Below are 12,364 nucleotides of genomic sequence, written 5' to 3'. Positions count from 1 at the left end.
GTATCAAATGACTAAACCAATATGGCAAATCCCAAAATATACTCCGTTTAGTCCATTATGTGTATGCCCATAATCATATGTTGTACCATGAGGGTTTTCAATAACAGATGGAAAGTGAAGCACTCTGTACCAAATATCTAGACCTGTCAATCTCAAAGGCGGAAGTGTTCGTTCAATCCTATTTTTAGTGAATTCATCTTTATTCCTTCTGAAATTATGATTTGTTGGTAAAAATTGCCTATGACAATCAAAATAACTCGGTTTCTTCCCATGTTTCAATCTGATTGACTTTGATCTCTCCATACATATGGGGCATCCTAAGATCCCAGCAGTACTCCAACCTGATAGCATACCGTAGGCTGGAAACTCATTTATGGTCCAAAGAAGAGCAGCCTTCATTATAAACATCTGGTTAGAATTAACATCGTATGTAGGAACACCTTCATCCCATAGTTGTTTAAGTTCAGCTATCAGGGGTTGCATATAAATATCTATCAACTTCTTTGGATTTTGCAACCCAGGTACAACCAATGTTAAAAACATATAAGGTGTTTTCATGCACATCCCAGGTGGAAGATTATATGGCGTTAAGATAACTGGCCAACAAGAATAATTTCTTCCTGATTTACCAAATGGAGCAAATCCATCAGCACATAGACATAATCTAATGTTTCGAGTCTCCTTTGCAAAATATGGATATGTTCTATCAAAATTTTTCCACGCATCTGCATCTGATGGATGACACATGAGCCCCTCTTCTGTTTTATGAGTTGCATGCCAAGTCATGTGTTCTGCTGTTGCCTTTGATGCATACAATCTTTGTAATCTAGGAGTTAAAGGTAAATAAAACAACTGGCTGTATGATTTACGTCGTTGTTGACTCCTTCTGGTTGTCTTATACCTATCTTGATTACAGAATTTACAAACATCTGCATATGCATCATCTCCCCAATATAACATACAACCATCTCTGCAAACATCAATTCTTTCAACCGGAAGACCTAAATCTTTCACCATTTTTTTCATACTGTAAAAATCAGGAGGCAAAATGTGATCACGTGGCAATGTATCATCAAAAGCTTGAACAATATCATTAAAACAATCTTCGGAGAGATTATGATCTGCCTTTATATTTAATAGTCTGGTGGTGAGAGATAATTTAGTTTGAGTATCACAATCATCCCATAATGGTTCATTTGTGACACTCAACACTTCATTAAATTTGTGATATATTTCATCAAGACCTGGTACATCGGGCTTCTCCAACGGTGATGTATTAGAAACAAACATTTGTTCACCTGTTGGGGGAAAACTAGAACTTGCACCAAGCGTATTGGGAATAAAATTCTAACATCTTGCATCAATTACCATCCTCTGATATGGATTTACTTGTTCATCATAACTATGATCCCCACTAACAGAGGCTTGGAAATTCCGTTCATTATCCTCATTAGATATGAACGGTTCACCATGACTTGTCCAATTATAATAATTGGAGGTAAAACCAAATCTACAAAGATGTTCTTCAACTTTATCGGTGGGTAAAAATTTGCCATTGTGACACTTTCTACATGGACACCTTATCTTCTTGCCATCCATATACTTAACTTGACTAGATGCAAAATGCAAAAATTGTCTCAAACCAGTGATAAACTCATTAGTTAACCCTTGACGATTAGGTAAATTCTTATTATACATCCAACTTCTTTGATTCTGCATTTTACCTGTATGTAATTATTTAGTTAAACATTATTAAAAGTTACTACAAATTAAATCTTATCATTGAAGACTAAGCAACAAAGAACATCAGATCAAAATGAAGGAACACAATTAAACACCTAACTATAACCTAATTATTTAAAGTTAACTTAATATACAGATAAGAAAATGTATATTAATGTACTTAGGAATACCGAAAAGAGGTGAACAAAAATGATTGTCCTGATCGTACACTGATATCATGACAAATTGATCGAGACCTGCAAAAAATAACACAATGAATTATAAGAGCAACTTTCAAATTTTAAATAAAAATGTATACAATATTAATTTCCATGCTGCCGCGCTTAGCGGGGGCAGCCGTGGCCATCCGGGGGCATCCACGGCCAGCATGGGCAGCCGCTGGCACCCTACATGTGCAGCAGCGGCCATGCCCCGTCACGGCCAGATTTCGCCATTGACTGCCAAGGCCGGTCAAGCAGCCACTTGTGACCAAATGCGGCGACTCGCCCACCCACAGCAGCCCACGGCCAGGCGCGGCGACTCGCGCCTGCCGGCATCCACGAACAGGCGCAGCCAAGCGCGCCGACTCGGCCAGGAAAGGCGACTAGGCCAGGCCACGCTCAGGCGCGACGACTCGGGCCTCTCCGCAGCCACCTGCGGCCACTCGCGCCTGCCGGCGACCACTCGCGCTTGCCGGCAGCCACCCGCGGGTGACACCGTCCGCGCGGCCATAGAGGGGAAAGGGGAGATGCATGGGAGAGGCCGAGATAGAAGATGCATACCTACACAGGATTCCACCGTCGGAGATCAACGCCGCCGCCGGAGTACAAAGCTGCCGCCGAAATGAGCACAGATCTGGGAAGGTCGCAGTGGCAGAGACGAAGGGGAAGGGACAGAGACGAAAAGAAACTAAGGAAACTAGAGCCAAACATATTAGATCTAGGGTTTTGTTTGCATCAAACAAGTTTTGTTGCCAATTTCGTCCCAAAATTTGGGACAAATAGATGAATTCGTCCCAAAATTTTTTTAAAAAGAAAAACAATTGAAAGACTTACATATCGACCTAGAGACATCAGAATTTTATGAAACAAGTTTCTATGCGTTCGTATCATTATCTTGATCGTAAATATATATTTATAAATATTTTTGACCAAATATATTGATTGTTTGAATTTTTTATCCTAATTTGACCTAATTTGATTTTAAAAAATGAATCTCTCAAAATATTAATTAAAAATTATGGATGATGATATATTTACAATCAAGACAATAATACAAATCCATAGAAATTTATTTCATAAAATTCCGATATCTCTAGGTCCAAATTTAAGGTTTCCGTCACTTATCTACTAACAAGCGTTGCATAACAACTATTAATTTAGTTGTAAACTATATATGTTTAAAAAACATCTACCTAGAGACATCAGAATTTTATGAAACAAGTTTCTATGCATTCGTATCATTATCTTGATCGTAAATATATATTTATAAATATTTTTGACCAAATATATTGATTGTTTGAATTTTTTATCCTAATTTGACCTAATTTGATTTTAAAAATTGAATCTCTCAAAATATTAATTAAAAATTATGGATGATGGTATATTTACGATCAGGACATAATACAAATCCATAGAAATTTATTTCATGAAATTCTGATATCTCTAGGTCCAAATTTAGGATTTCCGTCACTTATCTACTAACATGCGTTACATAACAACTTTTAATTTAGTCGTAAACTATATATGTTTTAAAAAACATCTACCTAGAGACATCAGAATTTTATGAAACAAGTTTCTATGCGTTCGTATCATTATCCTGAGCGTAAATATATATATTTATAAATATTTTTTTACCAAATATATTGATTGTTTGAATTTTTTATCCTAATTTGACCTAATTTGATTTAAAAAATTGAATCTCTCAAAATATTAATTAAAAATTATGGATGATGGTATATTTATGATCAGGACAACAATACGAATCCATAGAAATTTATTTCATGAAATTCCGATGACTCTAGGTCAATATATAAGCCCTCCGTGTTTTTTTTTAATATTTTCAATTCTGGGACGAATCCTGGATTCGTCCCAGATTTGGGGACAAATCCTGGATTCGTCCCAAATTTTGGGACGAATTCAGGATTCGTCCCAAACTTAAAAAAAAAAGATATCAAATCGTAAAGCTTACATATCGACCTAGAGACATCAGAATTTTATGAAACAAGTTTCTATGCGTTCGTATCATTATCTTGATCGTAAATATATATTTATAAATATTTTTGACCAAATATATTGATTGTTTGAATTTTTTATCCTAATTTGACCTAATTTGATTTTAAAAAATGAATCTCTCAAAATATTAATTAAAAATTATGGATGATGATATATTTACGATCAGGACAATAATACAAATCCATAGAAATTTATTTCATAAATGCCGATATCTCTAGGTCCAAATTTAAGGTTTCCGTCACTTATCTACTAACAAGCGTTGCATAACAACTATTAATTTAGTTGTAAACTATATATGTTTAAAAAACATCTACCTAGAGACATCAAAATTTTATGAAACAAGTTTTTATGCGTTCGTATCATTATCATGATCGTAAATATATATTTATAAATATTTTTGACCAAATATATTGATTGTTTGAATTTTTTATCCTAATTTGACCTAATTTGATTTAAAAATTTGAATCTCTCAAAATATTAATTAAAAATTATGGATGATGGAATATTTATGATCAGGACAATAATACGAATCCATAGAAATTTATTTCATGAAATTTTGATGTCTCTAGGTCAATATATAAGCCCTCCGTGTTTTTTTTCTTTTATTTTTAATATTCTCAATTCTGGGACGAATCCTGGATTCGTCCCAAAAGTTTAAAAAAAAAAAGAAAAATCGTAAAGGTTACATATCGACGTAGAGACATCAGAATTTCATGAAACAAGTTTCTATGCTTTTATATCATTGTCCTGATCATAAATTTATATTTATAAATATTTTTGACCAAATATATTGATTGTTTGAATTTTTTATCCTAATTTGACCTAATTTGATTTAAATATTTAAATCTCTTAAAATATAAATTAAAAATTATGGATGATGGTATATTTATGATCAGGACAATAATACGAATCCATAAAAATTTATTTCATGAAATTCCGATGTCTCTAGGTCAATATATAAGCCCTCCGTGTTTTTTTCCTTTTTTTTTTTTAATATTTTCAATTCTGGGACGAATCCTGGATTCGTCCCAAAATTGGGGACAAATCCTGGATTCGTCCCAAACTTAAAAAAAAAAAAATCAAATTGTAAGGCTTACATATCGACCTAGAGACATCAAAATTTTATGAAACAAGTTTCTATGCGTTCGTATCATTATCCTGATCATAAATATATATTTATAAATATTTTTGACAAATATATTGATTGTTTGAATTTTTTATCCTAATTTGACCTAATTTGATTTAAAAAATTGAATCTCTCAAAATATTAATTAAAAATTATGGATGATGGTATATTTACGATCAAAACAATAATAAAAATCCATAGAAATTTATTTCATGAAATTCTAATGTCTCTAGGTCCAAATTTAAGATTTCCATCACTTATCTACTAACATGCGTTGCATAACAACTTTTAATTTAGTCGTAAACTATATATGTTTTAAAAAACACCTACCTAGAGACATCATAATTTTATGAAACAAGTTTCTATGCGTTCGTATCTATATCTTGAGCGTAAATATATATTTATAAATATTTTTGACCAAATATATTGATTGTTTGAATTTTTTATCCTAATTTGATTTTAAAAAATGAATCTCTCAAAATATTAACTAAAAATTATGGATGATGATATATTTACGATTAGGACAATAATACAAATCCATAGAAATTTATTTCATGAAATTCTGATGTCTCTAGATCCAAATTTAAGGTTTCCGTCACTTATCTACTAACATGCGTTGCATAACATCTTTAAATTTAGTCGTAAAATATATATGTTTTAAAAACCATCTACCTAGAGACATCAGAATTTCATGAAACAAGTTTCTATGCATTTTTATCATTGTCCTGATCATAAATATATATTTATAAATATTTTTGACCAAATATATTGATTGTTTGAATTTTTTATCCTAATTTGACCTAATTTGATTTAAAAATTTAAATCTCTTAAAATATTAATTAAAAATTATGGATAATGGTATATTTATGATCAGGACAATAATACGAATCCATAGAAATTTATTTCATAAATTTCCGATGTCTCTAGGTCAATATATAAGCCCTCCGTGTTTTTTTTTTTAATATTTTCAATTCTGGGACGAATCCAGGATTCGTCCCAAACTTAAAAAAAAAAAGAAAAGAAATCAAATCGTAAGGCTTACATATCGACCTAGAGACATCAGAATTTTATGAAACAAGTTTCTATACGTTTGTATCATTGTCCTGATCATAAATATATATTTATAAATATTTTTGACCAAATATATTGATTGTTTGAATTTTTTATCCTAATTTGACCTATTTTGATTTAAAAAAATTAGTCCTAATTTGACCTAATTTTTTATCCTAAGTTCCTTGGAAAACTCATTTAGTTTTTGCCTAGGCTCTTTTTCAAGTTTTGCAGCACCACCTGATAGCAGGTTAGTCCCAAGAGAAAAGGACCACTTAAGTCCAGATGACGGAGCTTTTTTAATCTCAGATGTTAAGCCCTTTGGTTTTGGCATGATTAGTTTTCCAGCCACCTTCCATAAAACTGTGTGCTGAAGGAGTAAATTAGCTATACCATCTGAATAACTAAAGCATGATGAAGCAAAATGGAGTTCAGTAAAGCTATATTCTTTTAGCATTATTACCAAGACAGTCAAATTTTGGCAGCACAGAGTAAGCATTCATATACATCTGACTTGAAGATGAACCAAGAGGCTAGCATGAATACCAAAGGATGTCAAAAGACTAGCAATGACAACAAAGGCTTGTAGAGTAACCCAACAGATTTGTCTTTGTAAAGAGCATCTCTACCTGCATGGATGTTGTATGTCATGAATAGCATGGCCATTTGCAAAATTCAAACAAGTTTAAAAGTTATTGATGGCGATGCACTAGTATCGTATCATGAAGTTGGAGTGGTAGAATCATTCTATGGGAGGTTTTTTTCCTTGTGCAATTGTTCATTTATTTTCAGGGTTGGTCTGAACGGAAGTTGAATGGTTAGAATGAGTGTTTCAACATAGGAATATCTTTGTTGGTATAATCGTCCTCAGATCAAGGTTAATCAGTTTGACTAAGTTTGAATTGGCTCGAGTTTAAGTTTTGATGTTTGACAATATATGAATAAGAAATCAAGTAGGTCAAGGAATGACCAAATACTTATTCAATGAAGTCCTAACTGGAGGTTAGACAACGAAAAATTCTAACTGAAGGTTAAGCAATGGAACGTCTTAGAGAGAGGTTAGGCAACAGAAAATCCAAGTACGTCAAAGAGGATCACACATTGACTATGGAAAATCCTACCTGCAATTAGGTAAGGGAAAACCCCAACTGAAATTAGGCAGTATGTAAATCTACAAAAGGACTAGTCTTAACTGAGGTTTGATAACACTACAATAAAAATCCTCATAGACATCGATTTTCCACCGGTGTCTATTTCATTTTCGACCGATGTCTATGAAGCCGATGTTAAAAGTCTGTCATTTTAGACATCGGGTTAAAACCGGTGTAGTATCACTTAACGACACCGGTCTTGATCGGTTGATAATCGGTGTAGTATCACTTAACGACACCGTTTCACAACGGTGTAAAACCGATGTAATATTGTATATTAATAACACCTTTGATTTCCGTAAATGACCGATGTAATATTAGTTAATAACATCGGTTTTGCAGCGGTGGAAAACCGATGTAATATGTATATTTTTAACAGCACAAATTTGATTTCCGAAACAATGAAAAATCGACAATAATAAAAAAAATACACAAATATTCACAAATTATACAAATATTCTTCATTCAACAATATCCATAAAATACACAAATATTCACAAATTATATAAATAATCTTCTTACAATAGTATCCATAAAACACTCAAACATTCTTTTTACATCAAAAGCTAGCTAATAGATATCAAAATCAAGGTAAAACATTCTTTTAACACATCAAGGTAGAACCACACTTCAAATGTAATCTAGCATGCATTCAACCCACTCGAACCGCACTTCATCAATTTCAACTCTGGAGTACTTGAGATTTGTAAACTGTAAAAACACATAAATAATATATTAGTAAACCAAGACCAAAGATCATAGTTGAAAATGCAATAAGAGCACTAGGTAACAAGATGACTAATTGGAATGTGCTTAAAAAGATAAACATTCATCAATTATCTCAACCACATCATATAGTGATAGATCTATGAATAACAAGTTCAAATCTAACCCTTGCATCCTTTTGGGAGGCAATCTAATTTGATAAACGAGCAAAAAGATGATTTACTCAAAATTAGTTTGCATTTGTAAAAAACAATATCACTTCTGATACTTTATTTTTGTACATTTTATCAGTTAAAAGGAAAAAAGTACACTTACCACATTGAATACAACAGGGGCTTCTTTACCTGGAGACAAATTCATGTTCAGAAACAGATACTGAGACAAATCAAATTAATAGATGTGTAAATATTAGTGGAACTGTTTCTTTCGTTTTCGGTTACCTGTTTCAAGATCATGCCAAGGATGGGCAGCCACTGATCTCTTGGACAACGACGACAATATCCTTTCATTCAACTTTGGAGCTGCAACGTTCTCCTGTTGTCCGCTCATATTTCTACATACATAACAACATAATAAGGAGTGTTTGAGGAGATTGCAAGAGTTTATTGATAACAAAAGTCCAAGGTAACTCATGATCTATGAAAAAAATATATAGAGAGAAAATAAAAAACTAGCAATCTGGAAGTTTTGTGCCTTGGCATTATCAGAATGAAAGTTTAGTAATATGATAGCTGACGTCAAATAGAATTGCAAATCCAAAAGATGGCCATTTGTTCCCCTATTATGGAAGTTAATTAACAATTGAACTTGTATCCAACAAATTAAAGAATGAAAAATTACTGGACAAGTTGGAAATATGTTATTGTTTCATTTTTATGCTCGCATAATCATTGTGGTACTAATGAACCGTATACAAATTACAGGGCACTAATTGAATAATCAACCAACTGCTTGCATTTAAAGCAATGTAGAAGGTTTCATCACTTAACAAGACCTCATAAAAACAAATCCTTCATCAAGTTCACCAGCATTACTACAGCAGATCGATAATTCACGAATAGTTTAATGATTTCAATGCAAGTAAATGATCAAAATCAAGACTAAAAGAGATTAAAGCAGGAACCGGAACCGAGAGTGCGATGCTTTTACCTTGACGAAGGAATCGGAAGCGATGAGACAGAACCAACAATTGAGTTATTGGAGATGGATACCAGCCATTCCCTATGACCTTGATGACTGTTATCACCATCATGGACTTTCACTGCTACTTGAAGGGGTTGCAGCCCATCCCTGAGATCTTCACTGACCAAACCTTTGTAAACTCTACCAAATCCTCCAACACCCAAAACATGATCCTGCCTAAAATTCCCAACTTATTACTGAAAATGCCATACTAATTAACTCATGCCATACTAATTAATATCTATAACATGCCATACTAATTAACTCATGTATCTTGACATCTACATACTGAAAATGGCTCCATATCATATCTATAAATGGGATGTCCCTTGCTGTCAGATTCTAATTGCTTTCTCTCATAATTCCTTGGTCGAATTACTTCTTCTTCAAGTAGTTTCCACCTTTTAGAAAACGGCAACTACACCACCCAGAAAAAGCAACATGAGATAACTCTTGACACACTTAGCATATACAGTGGAAATTCATGACACAGACATGTATTGAAATTGTAATCACTAGAAAAGAATAGGATTTGAGCTGGTAGAGAAGGATAAAAATGAAAATTGTATGGCACGAGACTAGATGATAACTAAATAGGTCATAGGCTAGAACAGTAAGGTCATAGCAAAATATAGTAATACACAAAGTTACAGACATCTGGAGATGTTTTAAAATACATCTTTTACATCAATGTTTCAAAAGGAAGGAATGATAAAAGCTTTTGGTTGCTCATTCTAAAATGCAAACCAGCCAAAACATGGTTACATGGGAATTTAAGATGGAAACACAATATTAGATGGAAACACAATATATGTAAACCAATAGATTGTTTGTTCCAAAAATCCAAATATACATTCATAATTTTGCAGATTTGAACATTGAAACACAATGAACTACTAGCTGTCTTTCACGTCAGGCTAAAGATGTTAAATAAATAAGGTATGTATATATATACACACACACATATATATATATATATATATATATATATATATATATATATATATATATATATATATATATTGACAAGGATAAAGACACACCTGTTAAGAGAAACTGGATGTGAACCAGGAAATTGTGGGTTTGTTCTTCCCTAATAACCAAGAATAAGAAACAGAGAACTAATAAGAAATAAAATATAAATGAGTTAATACGATCAAATAAAACCACAGCAAATAAAACCAAATCGCATTGTGAAAATGTGACTGTTAATTGAAAATTTTAGTAGGGCTGGATCTAAAGTATAACTATATTAGTTACCAAAATAACAGGTACTTGCGAATCAATAAATAACAGAGGTTCCCTGACTGATTATGTATAACAGATTCATAAAGGTTTGAAAAATAAAATTCATAAAGAAAGACCATAAAAGAAAAGTGGCAAACTGAGAAAAAACTGAATCATAAATCAAGAGGTGCTAGAAGAAGGGAAAAAAAGTAGAGCTTATGATCTAAAATTCCAGTGTAATTGCAGTAACTTCCTATTACAGATGTAGTATTATTTAATGACCATTTAATATGGATAATATAATTGAAAGAAATAACAACTATTACAAGGTGAAGTATCCATACCGTAGGCGGCATTAAATCAAGGAATTGGTAACAGAGGTGGCACATTGCATCTTGCTGATCATAAGGTATTGCATCACCTAGAACATCATCATTTGTTAAAATTTTAATATCCACATTCTCCTGAAAAAGAAAGCAGGTGTAAACTTCAACATTCACCAAAATTGAAAAGATTATTGATAGTACAGTGCCTCTACTGACTGCTAAACCCACACAAAGAATAATAAAAATAGAGTCTTGTGTAAAGGATATCCATGACATATATACATACATTTTATAGCTGACACAATATGATGTCAATACCTCATCAAAGGTCTAATTATCCATGTAACAATTAACATTCTAGAGTAGATAACAAATACTAAAACCATATAAAATGTGAAATAAATCTTCAAGAAGAATGAGACCTTTTGAGAAAAAAAAAACAGAAAGGCATATTTTCTGATACCATTAAAGAATTTTGTCATTTACCGTCAAATAAATCATCTAATATCAAATTATCAATTAATGGTGATAATGAACTTTAATTTTTCTTGTATTCCAATACACTACTGTACTTCCAGCAGAATCAAATTGCTTATTTCCAGATGAATAGGCGCAAACATAAAGATTAGTAAAATTAAAATTAAAAAATGGACTTACCTTAGCTCCTTCATCGCCAATATTATTTCCTGATAGGTTCAGAGTTTTAAGCATGGTATTCGTCTGAAGAACACCATAAAGTGCCTTTAGGCTAACTGCTGTAATCCCATTGCCAGAAAAATCAACTTCCTCTGCTGCCTGAGACTTGGAAAAAAACTAATGAGATGTTAAACGACACAAAAAAAAGTTATGCTTAAATGTCTTGCTTTAGTAATGGCATACCTTTAAGAGTCTGGTTCAGTAATAGTTTACAAGTAGGAACAAGAAAAAAAAGTAAGGTTATGGAAAAGGAAGGAAAAGAACTAACCTGTTGTAACCAAGGCTTTCAGCAAGAAAAAACAGACCATCATCACCAAAGTTACGACCTAATAGAATCATGAATTTGTTAAATATCTACAAGTATTCCTTTACCTTGGTAAAGTAAATGTAAGTTTAATCCCCTGAAAAAGTTATCTCAGCATATTCATTACCAGATATTAGATTTAGAAATAATCAGTTATAGAGTGAACAATTGTAATCACTTGCTGTAGATACATCCTAACAAGTTTAGTGTGCTAACCTGACAAGTCAACACTTCTGAATGTTCTAAGTTCCTTGGAAAACTCATTTAGTTTTTGCCTAGGCTCTTTTTCAAGTTTTGCAGCACCACCTGATAGCAGGTTAGTCCCAAGAGAAAAGGACCACTTAAGTCCAGATGACGGAGCTTTTTTAATCTCAGATGTTAAGCCCTTTGGTTTTGGCATGATTAGTTTTCCAGCCACCTTCCATAAAACTGTGTGCTGAAGGAGTAAATTAGCTATACCATCTGAATAACTAAAGCATGATGAAGCAAAATGGAGTTCAGTAAAGCTATATTCTTTTAGCATTATTACCAAGACAGTCAAATTTTGGCAGCACAGAGTAAGCATTCATATACATCTGACTTGAAGATGAACCAAGAGGCTAGCATGAATACCAAAGGAT

At 32.6% G+C, this 12,364-nt stretch overlaps 1 protein-coding gene across 1 annotated transcript; it reads right to left on the bottom strand.

The window, feature by feature from the left end:
- Positions 1-8,133: 8,133 nt before the first annotated feature.
- Positions 8,134-9,495, bottom strand: LOC122019590. The gene is made up of 5 exons (XM_042577044.1): positions 9,481-9,495; positions 9,159-9,364; positions 8,450-8,562; positions 8,325-8,353; positions 8,134-8,199 (listed from the first exon to the last, which is right to left on the bottom strand). The coding sequence occupies exons 1-5, from the start codon at positions 9,493-9,495 to the stop codon at positions 8,134-8,136; spliced, it is 429 nt and encodes a 142-aa protein (XP_042432978.1).
- Positions 9,496-12,364: the final 2,869 nt, after the last annotated feature.

Source organism: Zingiber officinale, chromosome 9A (assembly GCF_018446385.1).
Source record: "Zingiber officinale cultivar Zhangliang chromosome 9A, Zo_v1.1, whole genome shotgun sequence".
NCBI lineage: Eukaryota > Viridiplantae > Streptophyta > Magnoliopsida > Zingiberales > Zingiberaceae > Zingiber > Zingiber officinale.
Note: the sequence above shows the minus strand (reverse complement) of the source record. Positions and strands in the feature narration are given on the sequence as shown.

What these genes read in the sequence shown, in the direction of transcription:
- LOC122019590 (XM_042577044.1), bottom strand. An exon ending in CTTCCGATTCCTTCGTCAAG is followed by an intron (nt 8,563 to 9,158) that starts GTAAAAGCATCG and finishes TTATGTATGTAG; the next exon opens with AAATATGAGCGGACAACAGG. An exon ending in TTGGCATGATCTTGAAACAG is followed by an intron (nt 8,354 to 8,449) that starts GTAACCGAAAAC and finishes ATTTGTCTCCAG; the next exon opens with GTAAAGAAGCCCCTGTTGTA.